The sequence below is a fragment of the Cyprinus carpio genome, chromosome A14 (genome assembly GCF_018340385.1).
Source record: "Cyprinus carpio isolate SPL01 chromosome A14, ASM1834038v1, whole genome shotgun sequence".
Classification (NCBI taxonomy): Eukaryota; Metazoa; Chordata; class Actinopteri; order Cypriniformes; family Cyprinidae; genus Cyprinus; species Cyprinus carpio.
In genome coordinates, this window is record NC_056585.1 from 23,172,603 (window position 1) to 23,185,479 (window position 12,877).

A 12,877-nucleotide genomic window follows, 5' to 3' on the forward strand; every position below is an offset into this window, starting at 1 on the left:
TATCCCAGTTACTAGCAACAGTCTCTAATATGGATACTAGTGTCTATTAATTTCTTACAAATTGAGATAGAAACAATTGGAATAGGTGCCAGCAACAATGCATACTAGTTAAAAGTGACTAGTTCATATCTGAACCACAAATGCCCATCGAATTCAATGGAAAAAAACATTTGTTACCAGTAATAACAAATAGTGTACTTATAAGTATTGGAAAAGTGATTTAGAGTAGCAGATGCATAATTAGTGACTTACTGAACTGTTACTGTAGTGAAATTGAAAAGGATACTTATCACTAATGGCTTAAAAAATCCTAGTAACAAAAATGCATGCTAGTTATTTTTAAAGACTAAATGTTAAAATGACTTGCCATACAATTTGTTTTTACGCTTGCATTTCCTGTAGCTCATTTCATGGGTTGTTATTCTCACCCTCTGCATGATGTGAAGCTCTATCTGTAGGCTGAAGATGAAATAAGTGTCCTGACTGGATTGTCATCTTCAGCTCTGAGCGGTGGCTGCAGAAGTAGCCCGAGGAGAGCTGTAAATGTATTTCTCTTAGCCATAACTAGTGTGAATTACCTGTCATGCTGGAGAAGGCGAATTGTGTTAGTCTGTTTATTGAGGTTGCTACATTTCCCAGCGGAGAGCTGAAGAGATAGATGAGTTGAGATGAATGACAGGATGGATGGCTGGCTCTCTATTTGACATCTCCCCTTAGCTGCTTGAAGCTTTAATTCTGTTTCAACTGGAGGCTGGAGAGAAGGGGGGTAGAAAGACAGAGAGTGGAGTTTGTTTGGCCCTCACAACAGAAATTCTGCTGAAAAGGATCTTGCTTTTCCCCAGTGACTGCATTTTGTTGTTAGGCTGCTTTATGTGCAAGTATCTTCATTCTTTCCCCTAGTGGTAGCAATTGCTTCAAAAATAACTCTAAAAAAAACTTACATCACTATTCCAGTCACTCGCTTTTGCACTTAACATTAAACATTTTGCATTTTAAAATAAAAGTTAAAGACAAACAAGTTGTTTTCTTGATGCTGTACTCATATATCAATTTTAAAAGTCTTTGCTTTTTAAAATAAAAGTTAAAGACAAACAAGTTGTTTTCTTGATGCTGTAATCATGTTTTTTTTTTTGTGTTGTACTTGTATGTAAATTTTGTGTTATTCTCTAGTGATATGTGTTTTTATGTTGCTTTTAAATGTGTGTAAATTTGCAGTGATGTTTTTGTAAAACAGGTTTTTTTCTTGATGTGAATTTAAATGGATTGCAGTTGGGTTAAGGACAAGGAACAGAGTGATATTCTCAGTCATTTGCCCTCTCAGAGGAATTTTAACACATTTTAACCTTTATCACAGTTTAAGAAAAGTAACAGAGTGATTGCATTGCATGTCTTATTGGACTGCAAGAACCTGCATCCACTATCTGGCATACTTTAAATTAAATGTGCCACTGTCAATTACTACGAAAACTTACCAGATGGCATGCATAAGAAATGAAACTCATATATGTTGCAGTTTTCAGATGAATTTCTTTGAAAGCATTTTGGGATGGTTGTGCTCCTCCTCAGTAGCTGGTATGGGACTTCATGTCCTGATGGGTACAATCCTGCAATAAAAGCTTTTTTGAAGCCCTATTTTGAAACCTAAACATCGCTCTTCAGAGAAAGGGTTAACTGTGAGTTTTTTATCTTTCGTAAGTGTGCCGCAGGCACTGTAGAGTCCTGATAATCCCAGCGGCACCAGGCTCTGGACTTTATGCCTGGTGCAGTAATTAGTGGTGCGGCGAAGCCTTTGGCTTTATTCATTTTGATTCATTATATGAACCGATAACACACTGCTCCAGCATATGTATGCTGAAACCTTAATTGGGTGTCCTTGTATTATGTCAGACTATGAAAGAATGTGAGGTTAATTGTTTGCCCTCCTCATTTGGTATTGATTTATGTGTTGGCCAAATGCATCTTAAGAGGCATACTTGTTTATAAAATTGCCATAACAGATGTGTGAAGGAATAACTTTTCCCTTTTAAAGGTGTAATGTCCTCGATAGAGATGTGTTCATATGAGTCCAATCATTAAATTTCACAACAGCGTAATTTAAAAATTCTAATGACAGTTTGAGATGATTTTGTTAAGCGTTGTTCGTACACAAAGAGCATTGTGCAAAGTGAGCCATCTTCCAATTTCCTTCAAATGGAGCATCTATTCCGAACCCCGTGCACGTCGCTGGCCTTGAAGTGGCAAATTAATGTAGACAACCTTAATGTTAATTGGAAATGGGAACGACTTCAGGCCGTATAGTGTTGCTGTCACCTCCTAGTGATTTTATTTATTCCACCGAGAGTTTCACTCTCTCTCCTGGCCTGCTTGCAGATTTAATGCTTTGCTTGATTTGTATCGCATCGCATCTTCCGAGTTCCTGCAAGTCAGGTTTTGTTGGTTCCAAATGTTCGCATATGCCTTCACTTGTGTTACAGAAACACACATTTCTTTCAGTCTCTTTCTTGTATTGTAGATGCAGTGTTCACCTTCAGAGACCCCTTTTTCTGAACCACGCAACAGGCAGCTGCATCCGCTGGCCTGTGACCCCAGTAAACCCGGTAGTGGGCTTTAAACTCATGGTGATATTTGGGTTGTTTGTGATGGATGCAACTGCTGTGTTTCTGTTCAGCTGCCAAATGTGATCTCTACAGGCTTGTGTGAGTGGGATGGAGAGAGAGAGAGACTGATGGACTAACATTAGAGAGAAGAGAGGATGTGATGACTGATGTATCTACAATGGAATACAAGGAGGCCAAGCCGAGACATGCAGCCCGCAGGAAAATTGAACTGAATTCTAATCATACCGCATGTAATGCCAGGGGGCCAGAAGACCAAAAAAGCCAATGAGAGGTTCTCCCTTTCTACACTGGCATGTCTTTTCCATTTATTTATTAATTTTTTTGTTGATGTCTCTCTCGCTCTTCCAGGCTTCCTTGCCTCAAGAGGAAGAGCTGAATGTCAAAGCACAATAGAGAGCTGACTGTCTTTGTAGTCTCAAAGGCACCTTTACACTGTCACATTTTGATGTGGCGTCCCCTGCAAATATTTTATTTGATAATGAGTGCTCAAATAAGGATGACCGTTGTTAAACTCATAAGTTGAATTGAATAGTTTGGTGTCGTAGCTTTGGTTTCCACTGAAGAGAGCAGCTGAGTAATGAGGGGTTCGGAGGGTTGAGTACAAAGTGAAGTCAGGGTCCATCTCTCAGCAGTCTCTCTGATCAACGTGAGATGAGAGGGAGCCGTATTTCCGTCCGTTGGTACTCACGAATGAGATCCAGCTAATGAAGTGCCACTGACCTCCCTCAAGAGCTCGTGTTAGAGGCTGTTAAGGGGCTTCTGTGCCGCTTGTTTTAATATCACTAATGACAGAATGCATTACAGAGACACTTGTTCACCCCATCAAAGGCTAGATCCTCTCAGAGCAGACACTATTGTTATTCCACATATCAAGAGCAAGTCCTTACAAGAAATTATAAACTACCCTGCTAAGCATGCTGGCTTTTTACAGAAAACAGAATTGTAAAATAGGGAAACGTCTGCCACTGGCCAGTCAAGCAGATAGTCCTGTGTCTAAATCAGGTCATCGGTTAAACCTGTGTCTGGATGCTCAAATGTTTTTATATTACCACAGTATTTGCATTTTGGTGGGAAATTAACCAACAGATTACTTATATTTTTGTTTTTGATATGTGGGGATATTTTTTTTTATTATAGAAAATTTTGTGTATATTTTTTTTTGTGTGTTTTGTTTTTTATAGCTGCATTTTTAAACATGAGTTAACAATTTAATGTTTGAAAACATTACTCAGTATTTATGTATGAATATTCAATCAAATTGCTTATTATCATAATTTATTATTATTCACATATATTTCCTTAAAGGTACATATTACTTTAAAAGTGCATATTTTAGTCTATTAATTGTATTTATTTATTAATGTATTATTGTATTATAATTCAATATTTATTGAATTATAATACAATATTTATTGCAGTTATATTTTTATATATTATTTTTTAATATTATTTTAGTATTTTGTATTATTATAATATTTTTATGTAATAATTAAATTAAATTATTACATAAATACATTTATTAAAGCATTATAATATTTTTATGTAATAATTACATATATATGTATGTTAGGGGTATATTATTATGTTATATATTAAATTATATATTTATTATATACGTTTTTTTTAATGCACATATTTTACATGAGCAATGACGACTACATAATTTCACATATTTAATGCTTGGAAAGATCTAACATTTTTCATATCATGTTTATTTTAATGCCTTTATTTTTCTTTGTATATTTTGAGTGGGTAGTTGTGCTTCGGGTAGTGAAGTACCATCATATTTTGATAAATGCCCACACAGTTTCTGTAATTATGAGATGATGGTTTAGGTCATTGTCTTTGGTAGTCTATTTAAAGTTGAAGGTGAGCGATCATGTGCCTACAAGCCATGAAAGTTTCTACTAATGACTGTGGTCAGACTTTCTATTAAACCACATATCTTGGATTTTCGTGGCTGATTGAAACAGAGGAACACAGCATGTTTGTACGAGCTGCAGGCTTTTATTGTGCTGTTATTTACTTTATCTCTCCCTAACTGAATCTCACCCTTGTGTGCTCCATACTGTGGAAGTCTGAGGTACTTTCTTTTATTAAATACTTCCAATGGCACTGTAAGACGACAGAAGGCTTTGCTTTAGTCCATTAACTCTCCTGCCTCCCTGGCAGAGGAACCCAATTCATAATCATATACTTCGTATACTTTCATCAGCCCGTTGACTTTCCACTTCTTTTAATTGTGCACACATATTGATGTCTTTGAAGCCAGTCTAGAAAGAAACGTCATAATTCCTGTGTAGTTGCTCTATAATTCATGCTTCTAATAACATCCTTTTAACATTTTCTGTATTTTAACACAGCATGTTTTCCCCACAGCCCCCATTAAACATGCATGCTGATAGCTTTATAAATGGTTATTAAGATCAAGCTTATGCATGCATCTGGCTGTGCTCTGTGTCTTTGGGCTTGTTAAGGAGGAGCGTGAAGCTGAAATGTGTACACAGCACTCACCGCGTCTCTGCCAGAGCCGTCTTTTTCATCTGGGCTCCGACAGGGATACTCGCACGCCTGAGGCCTTTGGGCAAGGCTAAAGGAGGAAGGGTGAATTAAGGAGTTTCTAGAAATTTTAGTTGATAAGGAAGGAAGTGAGTGTGTCATGACTCAGTGGACAATGAATATGGAAGAGGTCGTATCTATATAGTGGCTCAAGAGCCATGTTTTTCAACCAGGTTCCATGAAGGTCCACCGGGGGTCTGTGAAAAAGATATATAACACAATACACAGTTTGTGACATTTCTAATTAAAGATCTGTTAAGCATTTTATAATCTAGCAATGTTAATGTTCTTATTGTCAGTGACATGATTGTTGTTATTTTTTTTTTTACCCAATAATTTATTTAAAAATATATAAATACTGTGAATTGAATATTCATATTTTATGATGAACATGTTTTAATTAGATTTATAATTATATTTTGTGAATTGAATATTCATATTTTATGATGAACATGTTTTAATTAGATTTATAATTATATTTTAAATTAAATAAAAAAAGATAATTAAAAGAATGAAATTAAGTATCTTGTTGGTATCTTTTGCTGAACCTTTCCAAGTAATAGTTTTTTTATTTTTTTTATCTTAGAATAGTTCAATAAACTTCAACAAAAAAATCATTTAATTTGACATTTAATGACATAACCAGGTTAGTTCAGGTTTTAAGATGTCATGTGATGCAACCTCCTTACTGATACTGATATTTATGAATTATGATGTATAATTTATATTATTTGTGAAAAAATACCTTTGTGGTTAGTTCTGGTTTTTGGTTGTGATGTTTTTGAATTTTGATGTATAATTTATTTTTTTTGTTAAAAATATGTTATTACTATTACATTAGCTTAAAATGGTCTAAAATATTTTCCAATGTACATAATCTGTTCTGAATCTGGAAATTGTTATTGACCCCTTAATAAAAGTTATTATAAATGGTACATATAAATATAAACTGAGTAAATCTAGCTGGCTGTCTATGACATGACTGTTAAGGTTGAAATCCGCTGCTAGAACAAGACAAACAAATGAGGTCTGTACTGTCACATTCTCAGTGCACAGTATTTCTTCTGTACAGACTGAGGCATCTACATTTTCTTTTCAAACAAATGTATTCTGTTCCATTTTCAGAAGACAAACAATCTAATCAGCCGTATTTATGAGCAGTCTTTAGTTAGAGACTGTGATGTAATATTTGTTTATGCTTCTCTGCTGGGAGCAATCTCCCTCCTGTAAAGTCCTTCACTTTTCCCTGACAGCTCACAACTTCTCTAATAAAGTACATTTATCATCTGCAAAAAGCAGACGTGCCGATAAAATTGTCTATTTTGCTGAAGATAATTGCTATAGCTTTCTGAGTTCTTTCTCTTTTCATACCTGTTCCCTTCTGTCAGCTCTCCCTCCGCCCCTTTACTCGCTAGGCTATTGACAGCTTAATAAATTTGCCTTGGAATCTGAAATTAGCTCGATCGTATCTGTCGCCGGTCCTTTGCAAGTATTGATTTTGGATATTAAGCCTGTGCATGTAAAATGTGCCGTCTGAACAATATGGCAGGTTTGCCCATAATTTCTCTTTCTACATCCGTATTGGTGCAGATGTGTGATCAGATATTGCCGGGTTTTTCTTGCTGTTTTTGATGGCATGTAATGTTAATGGGTTTATTTATCCATTCCTAACAGGCGCTGTGTGCTTAGTAGATCAGCATTTTTTCCTTTCCCCTAAGGCAATTTCTTTGACATTTTGTCTTCACATTTTCATATGGGATTTCAAATTTGGCAGCACTTAAATCTCCTGCATTTTAAATTCTTTCATGGTTTATTAAGTTATTTCAATCAACAAACTTGTAGAGTATGTTTTTAGGACTTTTAGCCAATTTCATATGTGATCGTTCATTTAGCAATCTTCCAGTACTTACTAGGGATGGGAATCGAAAGGATCTTAACAATTCCATAATTTTTTTTTTTTTTTGAATTGAGAAATAAATATTTGGAAAGCAGAAATACAATTCTGTTGCCAAGTGCTTAAATCATTTTCATAATAAATGTGTAACAACTAAGAACAAAAATTTGGTCATTTATTTCATTCAGTCTCTTATTTCTATAAAATACCGGTGACAGGACTCATAATGTGTATTACCTACCCATTGTCATGAACAACCTGTCAGTTACTACACTAATTTTGGCTTTACAAGCTTTAAAGGGATACTGACCCTTTTTTTTATTTTAGTAATCTTTAACTCACTGTCATGCCTTTCCAAACCTGTGTGAGTTTCTTTCTTCTGTGGTACAAAAAATAATAATTCATTTTGAAAAATTAAAAGTTATTTGGACCCAAGCTTTCTTCAAAATTTCTTCTTTTTTATGTTCCACAGATAAAAAAAAGTCGAACAGGTTTGTAACAAAAGGAGGGTGATGACAGAATTTCCACAAACTATTAATTTGTAGGCCTACTTATGTTTTTGATTCAAAAACCAGCTCATAAGAGTCATTATCTCAAGAATTGGCCTTTATTGGCTGTATGTTTCGCTCTGAACGGATTTCAGAGTATTTTACTGATATGTTCAATCCTATTGGAAGGATATTGTAAGTTTTTAGAACCACTAATAAAACTGAATGTCGCATAAAAACATTTGGTTCTGGTATTTTTTGTAAAAATAGAACTATTTTGAAGCCTAATAAAAACCAAACCTGACTGAATGTGAACACAAGTAAGTATCATTTTCAGTTCTGTCTGTTGCTGCTCACTTGGGAACATGTTCTTGAGGTCTCCTCCATGAGGAAATTTGCTATCTGAGAGCATTTGACTGTGAATGTTTATCTTGTTTTATTTTTACCCCGTCCCTTTCAGTCTAACGCTCCACAACCATTATGACAGTATTCAAAAGTCCCCGTCACTTTCAGTCTAACGCGATTATGTTATGCCCTCCTTTTCTCCTACCCCATCATCATCTTCCATGTCTGTGTGAGCTGGAGCATTGGGACTCTTCTGAAGTTTGTTTACAGCACTATCAATCAACCTAGTGCCACCTCCACCCCTCCCCCTCAGGTAGCTGACATTCACACACACTCACACACTTCATTTGGCTCTGGTTTAACAGTGTTAAGATGCATGAGATGACAGAGAGGCAAAGTGTCTGAGAACAAAGTTGCATGTAAAGGATGCTCTTTCAAAATAATAATGGAAATGAAAATTTGAAAGGGCTGAGGCTTCGCGGAGTGTAAGTTCTCTCCTTGCATGTGTAATCGCAAGATAATTGGCCACATTTCCAAATGTGGATCCACGGCCCCAGGGAAAACATTTGCAGTAATCCTACTGATTTTCACAGCAGCTGTTTCCTAGTCCTGGTTCACATGCAGAGAGGTCTGTCTGACCTGAATGCAATGGAATCCCACAATGCACTCTGCCCAAAGCAACCCTTTTACATGTGTTATTCACTAGTTATTCAGTGTCAGAAGTTCTGCAAGATGAGACGTGAGTATTGTGTGTTGTTTTTTTTGTACTTCAGTGGGGAAAGCATTTGCAATTCACAAAGTAAGATTTAAAATGTGAGGAGATTTGATGTTTTATGCTTATTTATGAAAAGAGCTAATAAATAAATTAATGAAAGTGAACCTCTGTAAGATTTAGGTTGTGTCCATTTCACAGATTCATTTTTAATTATTTATTTTTTTATTTTTTTCAAATCTGCCCCCTAGCCATCAGATTTAACACACGGGGGACTTAATCAGGCATTGGTCATTTTTATTCTCTGTATCCTTGATGTTTGATTCAGCAGAGATCTGATAGCATCGCTCTGTTTCTCCCCCCACAGGGCATGAACATTTTTAGATTATTATTCATATGTGAGCTACGAACTGAAGCACCTACTTCCAGAAAACGTATTTCTCAATAGGCTTTTCTCTCCCAGCAAATCCAATTATGTCTCTTTGGTAGATAACCTTCAAACCTCAGTTCCAGTATAACGGGTGTCAACAAATCACCCGTCACCTCTTCATTCACTTCATCCATCTAAAAAAGACATTCCTGTCAATATGTTGACCGATTTTTTTTTTTTCGTTTATCCCTGTCTCTTTTATCCAATCCATATTGGAAGTTGCACTACTTTAGACTTTAAATGGACAAATTTTGCATAGGGTCCATCTTTACCGAAATGTTCTCCCTGATTATCTTGTTTTCTTTTAATGAGTGTTTGTTTTCGGCTAATCAGTTTGGGAGAAATGCAATGCATAGAAATTAAATCTCGTGTTTCAATTAAGTAGCAGGTATTCATTTAGTTGTGTTTGAGATATGAATAGGTAATGTAAACAATGTGCTCTAAAAGGCAAATGGTTTTCTCCAGCTCTCTCTGAAGCTTGACTCATAAAGCAAGCAGACTTTCAGATGGAATTTATTAAGTGCCGGGGTCTGTTTGCTCGTTTTTTTTTGTGAAGGCTGTAACAAATCTTGTGTCTCTTTCCTGTTCTTCAGGCTCAGATCTGCAGGTATGCCAGCCGAAAGGCCTGACCTGCTGTTCTCGCAAAATGGAGGAACGCTACTTGCTCATTGCCAAACAGAATATGGAGTCCAGTCTGCAGGCCACCAGCGCCCAGCTGAAAGTTCTCATCATTCAGAATGCCGCCCTCTTTCAAGGTGAGCTACTGCAATAACACAATTAACAATAAATGCTGGGACTTATTCATGAAAGTTTATGAAATTTCAGTTTAAGGCATTTATGAGTAAACTGTTGCAAGGAGTTATGAAAAAAATTATCTGGATCATGTTTCATGAATGAAAACAAATGTTTTTAGAACAACTGACAGAGGTACAGTCACATTATGAAATTTTATGGGGAAAAAATGTTCATTGTGAAAAGTGTATCAATGTATGAAGCTCCAATATAAGTAACTTTCAAACCGAGCAACTTTTTATTGGATAACTTAGTGACTAATTAGTTGTGAAATCTGCGTGTGGAAAACTTTCACCCACACACATAATTCCTGGTCAAGTGGATATCTAATGAAATGACTGAATTTCGCTGGTAAGTGTGCATTTTTGCTGTTTTTTTGTGATTCTTGCTAGTCATATTTTACGATATGAGATCTTAGTTAAAAAGCAAGGTCGATTAGTCTATCATGTCTTGCATAAAAGTTATACAAGTAAAAGCAATGTTAAAAAAATGTAGGAAATAAAAGAATGTGGAGTAAGTTGTGACTTTTAGTTAACAGTGAATTGTTTGTTGATCAGTTAGCTCCTTTTAGTTCCTCATTAAACAGGCATAATAGGCTTATATTTATTGCAAAGGCAATGAATAAAATGTCTGAGCATGACAATTCTGATAATTATCACTGTGTTTTTGACTCATTACTATTCAAAAGTTTGGCCTCAGTAGGATTTTTTTTTTTTTTTTTGAAAGAAATTAACATTTTTATTCAGTAAGGATGCATTAAATTGATCAAAAGTTACAGAAATTTATAATGATACACAAGATTTCTATTTCAAATAATTGCTGTTCTTTTGAACTTTCTGTTCATCAGATTGCTGAAAATTCAGCTTTGCCATCACAGGAATAAATTCCATTTGAAATAACAGTTATTTTAAATTGTACAAATATTTCAAAATATTGCTCAACGTTTGATCAAATAAGTGTAACCTTGGGTGCATAAGAGACTTTTTTCAAAATGTTTATATATATATGTATGTATATGTATATGTATATGTATGTATATGTATATGTATATGTATATATTTCAAAATATTTATATATATATATATATATATATATATATATATATATAGGCTATATATATATATATATATATATATATATATATATAATATATATATATATATAATATATATATATTGTATATATATAATATGTATATGTATATATAAATTGTTTTGAAAGAAGTCTCTTATGCACCCAAAGTTACACTTATTTGATCAAAAGTTGAGCAATATTTTGAAATTTTGTACAATTTAAAATAACTGTTATTTCAATGGAATAAATTATTATTATATATAATAAATATAATATATATATATATATATATATATATATATATATATATATATATATACACAAACCCGATTCCAAAAAGTTGGGACACTGTACAAATTGTGAGTAAAAAAGGAATGGAATAATTTACAAATCTCATAAACTTATATTTTATTCACAATAGAATATAGATAACATATCAAATGTTGAAAGTGACACATTTTGAAATGTCATGCCAAATATTGGCTCATTTTGGATTTCATGAGAGCTTCCAAAAAAGACACACATTCCAAAAAAGTTGGGACAGGTAGCAATAAGAGGCCGGAAAAGTTAAATGTACATATAAGGAACAGCTGGAGGACCAATTTGCAACTTATTAGGTCAATTGGCAACATAATTGGCAACATGATTGGCTATAAAAAGAGCCTCTCAGAGTGGCAGTTTCTCTCAGAAGTCAAGATGGGCAGAGGATCCCCAATTCCCCCAATGCTGTGGCGAAAAATAGTGGAGCAATATCAGAAAGGAGTTTCTCAGAGAAAAATTGCAAAGAGTTTGAAGTGATCATCATCTACAGTGCATAATATCATCCAAAGATTCAGAGAATCTGGAACAATCTCTGTGCGTAAGGGTCAAGGCCGGAAAACCATACTGGATGCCTGTGATCTTCGGGCCCTTAGACAGCCCTGCATCACATACAGGAATGCTACTGTAATGGAAATCACAACATGGGCTCAGGACTACTTCCAGAAAACATTGTCGGTGAACACAATCCACCGTGCCATTCGCCATTGCCGGCTAAAAATCTATAGGTCAAAAATGAAGCCATATCTAAACATGATCCAGAAGCGCAGTGTTTTCTCTGGGCCAAGGCTCATTTAAAATGGAAAACTGTTCTTTGCTCAGATAAATCAAAATTTGAAGTTCTTTTTGGAAAACTGGGACGCCATGTCATCCAGACTAAAGAGGACAAGGACAACCCAAGTTGTTATCAGCGCTCAGTTCAGAAGCCTGCATCTCTGATGGTATGGGGTTGCATGAGCTTACACATCTGGAAAGGCACCATCAATGCTGAAAGGTATATCCAAGTTCTAGAACAACATATGCTCCCATCCAGACGTCGTCTCTTTCGGGGAAGACCTTGCATTTTCCAACATGACAATGCCAGACCACACCACTGCTGCGTAGAAGAAGGATCCGGGTACTGAAATGGCCAGCCTGCAGTCCAGATCTTTCACCCATAGAAAATATTTGGCGCATCATAAAGAGGAAGATGTGACAAAGAAGACCTAAGACAGTTAAGCAACTAGAAGCCTGTATTAGACAAGAATGGGACAACATTCCTATTCCTAAACTTGAGCAACTTGTCTCCTGAGTCCCCAGACGTTTGCAGACTGTTTTAAAAAGAAGAGGGAGTGCTACACAGTCGTAAACATGGCCTTGTCCCAACTTTTTTTGAGATGTGTTGATGCCATGAAATTTAAAATCAACTTATTTTTCCCTTAAAATGATTCATTTTCTCAGTTTAAACATTTGATATGTCATTTATGTTGTATTCTGAATAAAATATTGAAATTTGAAGCTTCCACATCATTGCATTCTGTTTTTATTCACAATTTGTACAGTGCCCCAACTTTTTTGGAATCGGGTTTGTATACATATATATATATATATATATATATATATATATATATATATATATATATATATATATATATAAACTGACTGATT

The 12,877-nt window shown here is 35.0% G+C and overlaps 1 protein-coding gene across 2 annotated transcripts in view; it reads left to right on the top strand.

Moving 5' to 3' along the window:
- LOC109102138 (glypican-3-like) overlaps positions 1–12,877 on the top strand; it is a 123,176-nt gene that overhangs the window by 5,378 nt on the left and 104,921 nt on the right. For both annotated transcript variants that reach the window (XM_042770301.1, XM_019115464.2), the window contains one exon: positions 9,640–9,801. In XM_042770301.1, the coding sequence (XP_042626235.1) occupies positions 9,640–9,801 (162 nt within the window). The remainder of the gene's footprint in view (positions 1–9,639; positions 9,802–12,877) is intronic.